Here is a 15,927-nt window from a genome sequence, read left to right as displayed (position 1 = left end):
ATTAAATTACTATGAGCCTTTTACTCATTTGGATGAAATCAGTTCTGCAAAAGTCTTGATATCTAAACATATAAACTACTTACTCCTTAGCTTGCATTCTCCAAATACTTATATTATAAACTTGTGTTTACCTTTTTTCTACTTCCCAACCTATCTAAACTTGCCTTGCATAAAAGTATCACTAGGAGACACAATTGACCAAAAAAGAAAGAAAGAAAGAAAGAAAGAAAGAAAGAAAGAAAGAAAGAAAGAACCTGATCTTGTCCCTTTCAGTTTATAGGTAGCTTTTAAATTTGCAGCGGTATGTTTCCAAAACTTTTCTATTAACTGACTTTTTGTTTGTTTCTCTAAACTTTCTAACTGTGTAAAATTATTCCTAGGGTAAATTTATGGCACTGTGTACTTCCACATAACTAAAGTGAAGAAGGTGGAGGGTGGGGATTTAGTGGTTAAGGATTTATTTAGTGAAATTGTATGGGAACTTAAGTTGATGATTTTATACTTCATTTCCAATATTAATTGACAGTATATAAATGGCAGTATATATTAATAATTGCACAAAAAGGATAAGCCATTGGTTATTTGTCTTTGTTACTTCTTCCTTTATACAATAAAAGAAAGTGTCTCTTTTGAAGGGTAGAGATCTTGGGAGTCTGTGCTGGTAAAAAGAATCATGGGCAAGAGACAGGCATATATATAGTCCAATGTCCTCAAAATCTAGAAAATTGCTTGAATCCCATGGCATAAAAGAAATGTGTTGGGGAGTGGGAGGATTATTTAATAGAGCCACAATCTACTCTCAAGGAGGAAGAAATTTACCACAGCACTTAAATTTGCAAGTAAAAGCAATGCAGTGTCTAAGGATACTAGGGATTAAAGGTAATGATCCATCTTAATTTTAGGTCCAGAGATAATCCTGAATATGTCGTATGTCAAACTAATGAGGAGAAATGCTCAGGGGTGGGGGTGGTGCTTGGGAATTAGGATAAGAGGCTCCAGCAGAAGAAAAAAATGATTCTTCCTAAGAGAAAATAATTCTTTTTTACTCTGTTATATAGAGGAAGTTTCATCCGAGCCTTGATTATATAGGGCACTTTATAGCAAATAAATTATATTAATACCAGGGTAGCTGAATAGGTTTAATCTCTTGTTGATACGTAGTGGCTCATTTGTGGTGTCAATGATTTTAAAAGCCCTGGAGTTATGGTTGATTACCTATGTCTAGTAAGGACTCAAGAATGAGAGGTGGTACTTCCTCTGCCACTAATTGATTATACTTACCTTCTACTGATTAAGCAAGTATTTTCAAAGTGCTTTAGTGGAGTACCAGTAGCCAAAGTAAGATGCCCTCACACTAACTTCTTTCCACATTCACCTTACCCATGTTCCTTCAGACATAAAGTGACATCTTCATTTTGATATCAGCATTTGCCTTCTGTCGGTTATGCATGGCACCAAGGATGTTTATTTCACTTGTAGATAGCTAGATATCACTGAACTTTCGTTATATCCTGAATTTCCACTTCTATAGTGGTTTATTAGCCACAGCACGTATATAAGTAGGCAAAAAACTCTACAATAACAAATTTTTTCTAATTTCATTTAGATGGAACATGAAAAATCAAATCCACTTGAGATGCATACACATGTGTTTATGTGTGTACAAAGGTGAAGGCATGCATGTATATATGTGGGAGAGTGTATAGCCTGTATATGCCCACCAAATCTTCTCCACCATTTTATTTATTTTTCTTTTTAATGGACCCTTCACAAATGTTAGTTGGAGGAATAAGGATGAACTATTCCAGCTGGATTACTACAAACCAACCAACCAACCATAAAAAAAAAAAAAAAAATTGGTGTCAGTAGAAAGCTATTGGGCTCAAGGAGAAAGCATGATATTCACCTTACAATAATTGAGTGTGTGTCATCCTAAATGACATGCATCTATGAAAAAGCAGTAGCTGCCCTACAAGGGCAGGTTTCACAGATCAGCCTTCTACTTCTCTAGAACAGCATTGTCCAATATCCAGAATGGTATTCACATGTCACTATTTAAATTTAAATTTGTTAAAATTAAATTAGTTAAAATTAGTTAAAGTTAAATTTTAAACTAGTTAAAATTAGTTAAAATTAAAATTCACTTCTTCACTCCCAGTAGCTGTATTTCAAGTGCTCAACAGCCACATGTGGCTTGTGGTTATCATATTGGAAGGCACAAAGAACATTCGATCATCACAGGAAGTTCTGCTGGGAAAGGAGAGGGAGGAGAAAGAATATTTTTAAATTATGAATAGGGTTGGGTAGATGGAATCTGATCTTTTCTACTAAGCTTAGAGCACTATAAAAAAGGCACATCCTTGAAATTGAAAAAAGTTAAATTAAGACCGGTTTCCTTGGTAAGCAGCAAGATGTAAGCATAGAAAACTTTACAACCAAAAGATTGTAACAAAATAATTTTCAAAACGACTATGGAAAGTCACAGATGATAGTTTTATAAGTCGGTTCTCTTGAAGCGAAAAGCGTTTATCTAGTTGTCATGTGTTAGTAAGTAGAAATCTTCAAAGAACCAATGACTTTGTTTTATAGTTACTCCAAAATCTTCCATTCTGTTTAGAATCCCACAATCCAAATAAATATGAAAAGATTCCTGATGATTTTGCATAAAATTGTTCTTTGCTAGTGTGGGATTAAAGTAAGTGATAAGAGCAGATCATGAACAAATACCATCATCACTGAATATTTATAAAGCACTTGCGATGTATACAGAATCATATGAGTTTGAGAGCTAACAATTTAATAAGTGGCTGCCTCTATACTCAAGTGAAAATCATTAACAGAATATCAAGTCTGAGAGGGGCAAACACTTAAAATATGTGCCATTCTGATTGATGAGTAGTGGTAAGAAGAACCCTAATACTTGAAAATATAATAGTAATACAGCGTTTGTTAAAAACAGGCCTATGAATACAACAAATGTTTTTACCTATAGTGAAAAGGAATTATATATCTATTTCAGGAAAGTTCTCAGATTTATTATTCCATGTACTGGAATGATTTTCCCCAAGTATGTCATTACTTTTGTTACCAGAAGGGACACACAACTGAAACACTGGCTCATCGGAAGCAAATGGCAAATATATTCTACAATACTATTATAGTAATAGCAAAGTTCTTGGTTTAGGAGGAAGCTGGATAATTCCAAAATACAGGAGAGCTTTAAGTTGTCTCTGAAAATATTTCAGTTTGTTCAGTGACCTGTAAGTTAGGACCTTGGAAAAAGCATAACGACTCAAGATTGGATTTTCAGATGTTTACCAGGGCAGAGGTCTTGACAGCATATGTATTTGACATCGTTTGCTTTGGTTATGAGACCTGTGGTTAACAGCAGATTTCCAGACCTAAAATTATTACATGGAGGGTCTTAACTGGATTCATTCATTCATCTGCCACCAGCTTTAGGCCAGTCTGTGCCTCTGCTGAAGGTAGATGGCCTTGTCTGGAAAGACCAAGGTGACTCGGCTCTGCTTCACATACCTTATCCTCCAGAAAGCTAGTTTAGGCACGTCCTTTTCTTGGTGAGATATTCAATCACACAAGCACTTTTGAAAAACTTCTGTTTGTGTCACTCATAGCAATGTCCCATTGGCCCAAAGTGGGTCACATGACCCTGAGGCAAGGGCGGTGGGGGGGGATGGTGGGTGGAGGGTGGGGGTGGGGGGGGTGAGAATAGGGTGCCTGCCAAGAATGAAAGGGTGTTACTATTTACTCAGGGAATAGGTAAGAGGAATCAGGTCATCAATGCAATCAATCCACCGCACTGTATATTTCACCTAAGTATAGAGTGTATGGAAATCTAAAGCAAGCGTTACATGGAAAGGGTTTTAAAAAGAAACATCACATTTATGTGTCTGTGATAGAAGACTTTCTCCTCAATATTTTTTTCTCTATAGATTTTAAAGAAACACAAAACTATTCTACTAAAGTAACTCAGAAGGTAGATCTGCTCCAGCCAAAATAAAATTTCAATCTACAACAATAGAAATTCTGTATCCACCTGCATAGCTCTGTAATAAATTGCTGTTCTGAACGTACATGGATGCAAAGAATAGGTTAGCAAATAAAGAAGCGTGTCAATTAATTTCTTGGGGGGGGGGGGGTTCTTCCTGAATCGAAAGTTAGTTTATTTTTTCTTACACAAAAGTTTTTTTTCCCCAAAAGATTATAGATATATACATATCCACATATATAACGCATATAAACTTATTTACTTATGAAATTATGTTATTTTATATATATAATTATAATACATATATAATTTTATATATGTATATATATAATTTGTAAAGATACAAAGGTAGAAAGAATACTTTCCCTAAAATTATCTTTAGAATTTGGGCCACAGACAAACTGGAAGTGTCAGTGCAATTAGTAAGCAAATAGGTGTGTATATGAGAAACAGAATGTAATAAAGACCATGGTCTCTATTAACAAAGTGAAACACAGTGATCTAAATGACTTGGGACTCTATAAAAATGACAGTTGAGGTGGAAAGGGGAGTTTGCTGTGAATTAAACATATGAATTATCTTCGTTCAGAAAACTTACTGGATAATTGCTCCTTTGTTTTTCTGTTTAGGCAGCACCAGAACATAGTCTTTTAGGAGGATTAAGAAGAAACAGGAAGTTTGGGCTGCTCTCAATTGAGCCCTCATATCCACAACCCATCAGGCAAGAAAGAGGAAAGCAGTGTGCCCCAACTCGCAGGAGCATATGGAGCACTTTCATTTACTTCCTGCTACCCAGAGCTTAGTCACACAGCTGCACCTGCCAGTGAGGGAGGCTGGGAAATGTGGTCTCCATTCTGAACAGCCCATGCTTAGATAAAATTTGGTAGCCTTGTAACCCACAGAAGGAGAAAATGAACATTAATGGAACCGGGCGAAGGGGAGGGCATTGTGAAAGGACATCTCTTCCACAGACCCCCTGTGCTGGAACGTCCTTAAGCACTTCACCGTTTAGTTTTTCTCAGAAATTGTTGTCACCAACACTAGTGAATGAATCCAAGAATTGGACCTGCTTCTACCCTCCACTTTGTTCTCTCTATATTCCCTGGGCTCCCAATACCAAAAGGTGATGGGGTGTGCCTGGGTGGCTCAGTCGGTTAAACATTCGACTCTTAGTTTCAGCTCAGGTCTTGATCTCAGGGTTACGAGGTCAAGCCCCGAGTCTGGGCACTTTGGGCCTGGCAATCATCAGGGAGTCTGTTTGTCTCTCCCCCTTTTGCTCTGCTCCCCCCCCCCCACACACACACACTCTAAAATAAATTACTAAATAAAATCTTTTTTCAAAGGTGATGGGAACACTGTCACAAAAGAAAAGAAATGGAAACTCAGAGAGGAATCTCCAAGTGCGAACTTGTCATAGTCTGCACTGTTAACATGGGCTGAACGACGTAGTGTTTGATGATTCAGACGAGGTGGACCCTTGGCTTAAAATATTCACAGCCTAAACTGAGAGTTGACAGTTTGTGAGGGAAAATGTCAATATCCATAATGGGTCAGGAGGTTCAGCTCTCCTAGTTAAGAAACAATGAATTCAGATCAAAGCATCTTCAGAGCACTCTGTGATCACTTACAGAGCGTCTTCCTCCTTTTTCCTTATAATGGCTGAGGATTTTTCCAGAAGAGTTGGGCAATATAAAACCTGGGGGCGGTAGAAGGAGAAAGGAGGGGTAACTGTGGGCTGACTTGCTGAGCACTGGATATACGAAATTGCTACTTTCCAAAGATTCTTTGAATTTGGTCCCAAAAGCCAAATGAAGACAAATGCTTCCTTAAAATGCTGTTTATCACCCTGCTCCCACATCCTTGGTCTTACCCAACATGCCGTTTAGAAAATGTGAAATAATAGGGTCCCATCCAAGAATCCAGCAACCCTGATGCTTACTGGAGAAAGCTAAGAATGAATGCTGATGGACGTTTTAACAGCAGGTACTATTTGGTAATTTGGGGTTTGTGGATTATTTTTTCCCCCACACACGTAAGAAAGAACCAGGAAATATGCCTTTTAATTCCATGGCCATAAGAAATACATAGCTAAATTTTGACATTTCTTTGTAGCTTTGATTTATTGCTCACAATGCACATAAACCAGTACAGACACACCTTTCCCCAAACGGGGGGTGCCGGCGAACACCCCCTTGGGCTTGTGGTGCTAAGATCTGAGGGCACCTGCTATCCAGGGGACAGCTCTCTGTGATCCATTGGACGTGCTGGAAGTGATAACCCCAAGTGTTCTCTTCTGCTTTTTCTCTCCACCCTCCACCCCAGCTGTGAAGTTCGGGAGGATGTCCAAGAAGCAGAGGGACAGCCTGTATGCTGAGGTGCAGAAGCACCAGCAGCGGCTGCAGGAGCAGCGGCAGCAGCAGAGCGGGGAGGCCGAGGCGCTGGCCAGGGTGTACGGCGGCGGCATCAGCAACGGCCTCGGCGGCCTCCACGGCGAGGCCGGAGGCACCTATGCCAACGGACACGTCATCGACCTGCCCAAGTCCGAGGGTTATTACAACGTGGATTCCGGCCAACCGTCCCCTGATCAGTCAGGACTTGACATGACTGGAATCAAACAGATAAAGCAAGAACCTATCTATGACCTCACATCCGTCCCCAACTTGTTTACCTATAGCTCTTTCAACAACGGGCAGCTAGCGCCCGGGATAACGATGGGTGAGATCGGTAAGTGGGACATCGCCTCCCAGCTCCTTTCTGGCAATTCTGCTTTGAAGCTTCCTGGGCCCTGCTGGGGATGGTCGTTGCCGTGGGGCTAGGTTCCATGACTTGCATGCATAGCTTCTCCTGAAGAAAACGATATGATTTAAAAGTTTTTTGTTGTTTTTTTTTTTTTTTTTTTTGGAGGGGGGCGATAAATGTCATTGTTCCCCCAGCCCTGTGCAAGTTCATGGCAAGCAAAGGAAGGAAGAAGAAATTATCACTATAGATAGAAAGATGCTATCTATAAAGAAGGGATGCTCTCTTGAATCTGGGGTCATCACTGAAGGAAAAATGTTATTGGTAGAAACCAGAGAATTGCAGCAAGTATTCAGAGTGATAATATTTGAAATAAAATAGCTAAGGGATATAGAGCAGTATGTAATACCTGAATGAAATAAGGCTCAAACTCTTCCTCTAGGATAACTTGGGACAAACCAGAAGCAAACGGTACCTCAGTTTCCTTCCCTTTAAGGGCAGAGAGGTAGACCAGAAGACAGCTACGTCTCTTGTGAATCTGAATCCAAGAATTCTACATGGGGGTAGCATCTAAATTACTGGCAGTGAAGAGAGGGTAGTCTGGAATGTTACAGAACATATGAGCAACAAATACATTACTGTGAACAGGGCTAGTCACAGGCATGATCACACCAGCAACCCGATCCTCTTTTGGCTGCAGTGAACTTTGATCCCTTTAAGAAGTGGTCCTCAAGAGTGCGCTATCCTAGGCATGCTGTCTTCTGACCCTGTTACAACTTTGTTTTAAGCTCAGAAGTCTATTAAATGTTTATCCAGTTGATCTCATTAACTAACTGCCATAAAAATATTGATGTAGGTTTAACACATTAGCCTCCTGGGTCATGAAGTCGCATGTTAACGATCCTAGAAAAGCTACGCAAACAGTGGCTCTATCAGGCTTCACTGTAGTATTTGGTATGGGGTTGAGGGTGGAAGCAAGCCAGGTCTTAGGGACCTTTGGAGGAAACGCCTCCTCACATCCTGCCCTGAGCGGTGGCAGTACAGGGTCACTGAGAATCAGGCCACCCGAGTCCACACGCTGACTCTGGCTTATTATTTAAGCTGGAGCAAGTTTTCAGATCCCAGTTTGCTTATCTTTAAAAAGGGAGAGGTATTAGTTCCTAGATCCCACGGTTGTAGTAAGAATTATATGAGTTCATCCTTGCAAAACAGAGCAATGTTTGTCACTCAGCAAGTGTTCAATGGTTATTATTTGTATGCCAGTCACCTTCTCTGTCTAAACTGTGAGTAGGAGCCCAAAGCCTACGAGTGTTTTAAATAAAGTTGACGTGAACACATAATGAAGTACATGCCATATGTATCTTGGCTACTTCTACCATCTGGTTGAAGAAGAAGTGATGTTACACAGTTATAAAACCTGAAACGTTATTTCTCCTTTTTAGCAATGTAACATGTGACAGTGAGTAAAGAAGTTGTTGACAGAGCACCTACAATGACATTCACAGCTGAGAGACACAGAAAACTAAACATCAGCTAGCAGAACAAAAAAAAAAAAAAGTCTATTTTTATTGCTACTCTTAGCCTTGTTTCTATAACTAGACATAGGCACTTCACATGCATTTAATTTTCACAAACACCTTATGAGTAAAAATATGATTCCAATTTTACAGATGTGGAAACAGAGGCATAGAGGTGTCTCATGGCCTTCCAAGGGTCCTTTGGTTCCACCCAAGCCATCTGATCCCAGTCCTTTGTCTTAGCCATTGCCCTGCTACTTGCTCTGTGTTTAATATACACTAGCTGCATTGTCAGCCAATAGGCACAGTTTGGTTTTTTGTTTGTTTGTTTGTTTGTTTGTTTGTTTGTTTTGGCAGTCTTTTAAAGTGGAGTCACTCCAGGTGCCTGGATGGCTCAGTCAGTTAAGCACTCTTGATTACGGCTTGGGTCATGATCTCCGGATTGTGGGACTGAGCCCCATGTTGGGCTCCATGCTGGGCATGGATGGAGCCTGCTTAAGATTCGCTGTCTCCCTGTCCTTCTGCCCCTCCCCTTCTCTTTATGTAAAAAAAATCTTTAATATTTTATTTATTTATTCAGGAGAGACACACAGAGAGAGGCAGAGACGTAGGCAAAGGGAGAAGCAGGCTCCCTGCAGGGAGCCTGATGCAGGACTCGATCCCAGGACCCCAGGATCACAACCTGAGCTGAAGGCAGACACCCAATCGCTGAGCCACCCAGGTGCCCCCCCACCAAAAAGTTTTTAAATAAATGAATAAACCAGAGTCACTCAATCTTTCCAAGGAGACATATTAAAAAGAAAAAGAAATAGACACCATTTTTGGCTTTTATCCTCCTTCATATCTAAGTATGTGAGTCTGGTATTGATTTTGAACATATGTATAAAGCAAAATGAGGCAAAAACTCATAATCGTTGGGCAATCTTCTGCCCCATATCCCAAAGGAAGGTCTTCTAAGAATTCAGAAACCATAGTTTCTTTGTGATTTAGAATCTGTTAGAAGTATTAGCGAAAGAGAACTACAGCCAAAGCCATCAAATCTGGGTACCCACCTCCCAGTAACTTTTCCTCTCTGGCCCATCATAAACAGATTTATGAACTGATGCATTTGGACTAGATGATTTCAAAACTCATCCAGATTTTCTACAGATATCAACACCCTGAAAAAACTAGTACATATTTTTCCTATTTCTCGATACCATTAGTCTTTAGAGATCGGTAGCTATGCTGCAAAGTTTGGGGGTTTCTTCCATCTGACTTTCAGGAATACAACTGGCTTGTGCTGCCAGTGTTCTCAAATTTAGGCTCCTAAACCGTAGTGACTTGGTTCACATTTCGTTAAAACAACAATGCCATCTAGTGGACACAAACTCCTGGTATGGGTGTCCAACATAGGTGCCGGTGACAAGCCACAGTAACGTGGTACACTATTCTTTCTTGCACCATCCAAAAAACTGTCATTCATTTCACTAAAACACCACATCCACAGCAGAATCATTGGACAGAAGAACGTCAGTGATATGGATGGTGGTTACGAACTCTGATTCTAAAGCTGAATTGCCTGAGTTCAAAACTTAGTGTGCCCTTTCCCGTGAGCACTTTACCTAATCTCTTTGGGTCTCAACTGTAAACCTAGAACAATAATAGTCCCAACAAAGGGTGTTGGTTGAAGGAGTTAATATTCATAAGTTCTTAGGATAGAACCTATCAAGCATAAACTTTATTACTATTATTATTATTAATGTAATTGGTATTGCAATGTTATTTATATCTTTATGATTAATGACATTACTGGTTATTACAAGTAATGTAATTACCTTTTATTGAGCACCTGCATTGTGCTAAGCAATGTCCTACATTTAATTCTCAGAACAATTGTTATTATGCCTATTATGGAGGTATGTGTATGTCCATTTTACAGATGAAAAAAGAAAGGCTCAGAAGTCACAAAACTTGTAAAAAGCAAAATAAGCATGTGAGCTCAGGTCTGAGTAACATCAAAAGCCATTCTCCGAATTATGATAATGTATGTCTTCCCACCAAAGGGAGCCCCTCATAAGTTAATTGACATTCCCACTGAGCAGAACATGCTTAACGTTTGCTGCCTGCCTGCCATCCTTCTAGGTGCTACACAGAGGAGCACACAGAGTGAGAAAACTGACATTTTGCTCTGACTTGATTAATGAGCATCTACACTAATCTGGTGGTGGCAAGCTGTCACAGAAAGAACTCTGTGCAGACAAAATAGAAAATCTGATTTCAGCTACATTCTCACTGGGTGATTTGAAGGCGATATGACACTAAAGAATTTTTGAACATCATTCTTGGCTATTAGAAGCCCTGATCTGCTTCCCCTGGTTTCTGAAGGAATAATGAACTGTGTACAACCAGGACATTATTCTGATATTGAATTTATCATAAAAGCACCTGTTTCTTAAGCCAGTTTTTGGAATAGCTCATATGGAATATGGTCTTACAGCCTGGAGTTCATTTAATAAAACCACATATTTAAGAACCATAAAGCAACTGTATAAGCAACAATATGCAGGTCCCAAAAATGTGAGTTAAAGGACTATCGTGAAAGTCAGGAATATTCCCCAGAAAATCCAAGCTTGTCTTTCTAAAACAATGTACCAAAAGAAAAATAAATAAATAAATAAATAAATAAATAAATAAATAAATAAATAAATAAAGTAAAATAAAAATAAAAAAAAATGTACCAAAGAAACTACAAACTTCTTAGGCTAAGGACATGATAATAATATTTGATGTATGGAAAGAAGTATAGAAAATGCATGTTAGCCATCTTGAGCCTCACACTAATGAGTTCAGGTGAGAGAAATCATCCCATTTTGTAGATGAAGAGATTAAGGGATTTTCCTAGAACACACAGTTAGTTAGGTGACAGAGCTTAAATTCTAATGCACATCACTCTACTACCCTAGATCGCCAGGCATTCTTTCAAAAACATATTTTTGAAATGTGCCAGGTTTTCAAGACCAGAACACCACGGCTCCTGCCCTCACCAGCTAAGAGTCAGTCATGAACACAAACAATTGCAATTCAGTGGGTCATATACTGTAAGTCCTGGGCGTGATGGTACCATGGTCTCTCCAAGAGGTGAGGGAGACGGGGGCTATTGCTTACTCTCAGCCATATCTCTTAACAGGAATGGTTTATTCTCATGGTCTTGGAAATAGAAAACAAAATGTGGGTAAGCAAACAGAAAAATCTGAAACATTCCAAGAATTATATCCTTGGGCTTCTCAAAATCCCTAGGAGAAAAAGCCATGGAATAAGACAAGGACAAAAGTAAGCTGCAAATTAATATTTAGGCAGGAGTATTAACTGGTTTTAGCTGGAACTTTACTTCAAGCTGGCGTGAGGATGTGTTATATCTTCGGGGATAAAATTTTGCAGTGGTTGGTGGCAGGGAGAGGACGCTGGCTAACGGATGCCCCATGAGCAAGCAAAAAAGGACGGGGAGGCTCTTGTAGGTGCTCCTCACTGTAGCTCTTATCAGTGGGGGGATTCTATAGGACCAATACTCTTAACGAAAGCTCATTTAATCTCAAAAACGATTGACAGTGTGTCTGTGAGGTACTAGGCAACAAAACATTTCAAATAACCAAGCAATATGCTTTTAAAAACGGTGGAGGTGGGGGGGGGATCCATCAAATTAGCTGTGAGGCTAAGGGGATAAATTACCTTTTACACACATTGCCTGAATTTCCTGTTGCTTTTAGTAATTTTCTCTCAAGATAAAGACAAAGAAATACGAATTCCTTGGTCTCTCCTATATAATCTTAAATATAGGTTTAGTTTCCTATTTCTTGTGTGTCCTATTTATGGAGCCTGGAATTTTAAGCATAAAAACTAGACAATAAACCTCTTTTTGAAAAACAAAAAAAGCTACCTATTCCAGAAGCTGTGTATTAATAGTTAGAGGAGATTACAAAGATATTGATCTGAGAGTGTCTAGTCCCTTTTACTACTACTTAATTCTACTAAGTCTATATAGAAACATAGAAGATCTTACTAGTGCATTTTGTTTGGGGGAATTCTATCAACATTGATGTTTCAACTGTTACTTATTAAGAACCCCAAGCAGGTGCTATGGTCTAAGGCGGCACCTTTAATGACATATGCTTCTACAGATAAATCTTTTATAACTGCTTAAATCTATCTATGCATTTTCACATGTATATTTCATAAACATACATTTCTCTATGCATAATTAATGACTCATTCAGAAGTGGTAAAGAGAATAGAATTTAACTCTAGCTACATATTTCCTTCTTCCCGCAATGGCACGGGTAGCAAACACAGATAGACATGCAATTCAGGAGCAATTGTCTAAGAAGTCATTGAGATAAATAAAAATAGGCCAAATCAGTGAGAAAAGTCCTTCAAACAGTGTGGGGAAAGGAGAATCCAGTGTCTTTCGTTCTCCCTTTCTTGTGTTGAGGGAAGACATCTTGAGAACTTCACTGTCTTCCAATACCTCTTGCTCCTCCCCCAACCACAGGCCCCTTGCACTTTAGGGATCCCACAGGCACATTAGGGATAGTATATTGAAATGGAGAGTCCTCATTCCATGTGCTTGCCTTGTGAACTTGTTCAAAATCAGTTCTGCTTTCTGAGGCTCAGATCTCTTCATCAGAAAAATGAGGTGGGTTGGATTAAATGACTTTGAAGGATTATGGTTCTCCCACCTCCTGGTGAGAGCTTTAGCCCTCTATACAGATAGTCCCTCTGTTATAGCCACTTCCCAAAGAGAAGTATAGAGTGGTAGAGAGGAGGGACTTTCAGGCAACTAGGCCGTCCTTCAAGATGCTCAAGCCCTTGCCTGTAGCCAGCCACACCTCCCTCATAGGCAGGAGAACCCATGGGGTGAGATGACTCTGATACAATTAATAGTCATAATCAAACCAGAACTATGCACCAGCCTCTTCTCTCCCTCCACCCTCCTGAAAACAAAACAAAACAAAAACAAGAAATCAGATTAAAATGAGCATCAAGGATAACCAGAGGCAGCTCAAGAAGAGAGTGGCAAGCAACCTCCAAATACCCTGGGTTCATGTACATTCAATGTGAAGGATGAGATGCTGTACAGATACATCGTCAGGATAAACCCACCTGTCCTCACCGGTTCATTCCAACCTGACTGCCTCCCTGAGCCTCTCTTGTGAGAAAAGGGGAGACTATAAAGTGAAGATATAAGTTTTTGACTGCTAAGGGGCCTTAGCCTTAGCCCCAGGCCTACCAGGTCACGTTAGTCACTGGAGAGAGTCTTACTTCACTCCTCTGAAAATTTTAACATCCCCTTGTTCTTTGCCACCTACAGAAGAGGCTGCTATTTCTAGAATCCTGCTTTCTGTCTCAAGAGAAATTTCCCAAATATGGGGACTGGACTAATCAACTCCATTTGTCACATTTCTGGGATCTCTACCACGGCCACACTATTATATTAACCAGTCCATGGCCGTGCATTATTCTAGAATGTCCTGGGACAAAGAACTACAGTTCTTTGCTAGGGTCATTCAAATCCATATCTTTCTAGATACCTTTAATAGCTTCACAAAGATCTAAAATCACCTAGTGATATGTTGTAGTCACTCTAGTATCTAGCCCTGTGCATTTACTGGAATAAATGGCATAATATATACAAATATACTTCGTGACCTGCAAGGCTCCTCTAAACAAATATAAAGATGATTTACATTATAAGCAATACAGAGATATGTATTCAATTCAAGTACTTGTACATGTATGCATATTAGTCACTATATGCTTTACCCCTATTAATACAGCTTTCCTAATGTGCTAGCATTCACTACTTTAGGTGAATATTCTAACTCACTATTTCCATTTTGAGTTGCAGTTGTGCAAAATTGATCTTCATCAGTGGACTTTTCCTAGAGATACTAGTTTGGGATTAATTTTTGACTCCGAATCCAAAACTTCATAAGAAAACTCCAAAATCCACCAACCAAAAAAAAAAAAAAAAATGCTATTGAGAAGCTGTCAGAAAACCAATTCCACTTTATACACTCAATTTCAAAAGCCATAGTAGATATGAAATATTCTGCAGTAAGGAAGAGGAAAGGGGATTTCCAGAGGTTCTGCCTTTGTCGAGGAGGGAAATGTTTATGCTCATAAGATAATCTCTAAAACCACCTCCACTGTCGAGCGGCATTTCAAGGCATTGCATGCTTAGACACTGGCTCTTGGAAAGAGCCCTGAATTGCGTTTCCACAGGTCAGGATGGATAGGTACTGCTTTAGCCATACTTCTGAGCACCTATTTTGGGAAGAGCTCATTAGGGTTAAAGTACCACATGGGCTGCATGGAACACAGAAATGTCATTTAACGGCCAGGTCACTGGAGGTTAATACACCTTGGTGTTATTGGAATAGTATACAACCACTTTGAGAGCCTCCCCTGTCAACAGGTTCAGGATTTACTTCCATGATGCTTCCGGATGTGGAGAGACCTGTTGGAAATATGCCTGGCTTGGAAAGACTTTTGTCTTTGTTTGTTTTATTTTCATTTTATCATTTTGATTTTATTTTAGGATCTAAACTCTCCTGTGGCAAAAATACTTTCAACACTAAGAAGAAAAAAATGTACCATTTAAATTTGGGCCATATTTGTAAGGTCTATTGTGGAATGGCTCTCTTGTTTTCAGACAGGTTTGTTGTAGGCTGACTTGGTGTTAGACTACTCAGGAAACACTTATTTTAAAACATTAGCCTATTAATGGTGTTATTTAAGTGATCAAGTTACTTTTAAAAATTCAGATTAAATGTTTGAAAATGTAACGGTTACCTCAGGTTTCCTCTGAATTAGCTTAGGTCAGAAGTACATTGACTTAATTTCCAAAAGGGAGTGGTGATGTCTTCTGTTTAAATTCACAGTTAATCCCTATGTCCACAAAATCCAGATAGTAAAAGTCAATCCTGATGATGCCCTGAGCAATATTCATAATTAGATTTTCATGATTTGTGACCTGCTAATTGTCCTTCGGGTTGCATGTGGAGGTGCAGCCTTTTGAAGAGAGTAGGGAGAGATTTTAATGGACTCTGGGTTCCGTTGTTCTTGTTTGTTCCATCTGAGACTCTTCAAGTGCTTTTAAGACCGTGAGCCGAACTCTCACCCTCTGTAACTCTGCAAGACATCTCCCTCATGAGTCAAAACAAAGAGAAATTCCCATGCAGCCCCTCAGACTCTAGTCGCCATGCTCTTAGGAGATGTCTCTCCTGCCAGATCCTTCTGTAGAGAGAAAATCAAACCCAAAGACACCAGGATATTCAGCTGTTAAGTGACTTCCCAAAGGTCACAAAGTGGAAGTCTGGAGGGGTCCATAGTGGCTTCCTCCCTTAGAACTCGTCAATTCCAGGACATTGAAGTAAGCTGGGGTTTGCTGATTGTTCTGTGAAGGAGGTCTTTCACTATGAAAGTTAACTTTGAGGGGCGCCTGGGTGGCTCAGTGGTTAAGCATCTGCCTTTGGCTCAGGTCGTGATCCCAGGGTCCTGGGATCGAGTCTGGCATCGGGCTCCCCGCAAGGACCCTGCTTCTCCCTCTACCTCTTTCTCCATGTCTCTCATGAATAAATAAATAAGAGCTTAAAAAAAAGAAAGTTAATTTTGAAATGTAACATT

At 39.6% G+C, this 15,927-nt stretch overlaps 1 protein-coding gene across 2 annotated transcripts in view; it reads left to right on the top strand.

Annotated features, from left to right (window-relative positions):
* RORB (RAR related orphan receptor B) overlaps positions 1–15,927 on the top strand; it is a 200,600-nt gene that overhangs the window by 142,374 nt on the left and 42,299 nt on the right. For both annotated transcript variants that reach the window (XM_072837947.1, XM_072837937.1), the window contains exon 4: positions 6,332–6,733. In XM_072837947.1, the coding sequence (XP_072694048.1) occupies positions 6,332–6,733 (402 nt within the window). The remainder of the gene's footprint in view (positions 1–6,331; positions 6,734–15,927) is intronic.

Source organism: Canis lupus, chromosome 1 (assembly GCF_048164855.1).
Source record: "Canis lupus baileyi chromosome 1, mCanLup2.hap1, whole genome shotgun sequence".
NCBI lineage: Eukaryota > Metazoa > Chordata > Mammalia > Carnivora > Canidae > Canis > Canis lupus.
This window is presented reverse-complemented; position numbering and strand designations above follow the sequence as displayed.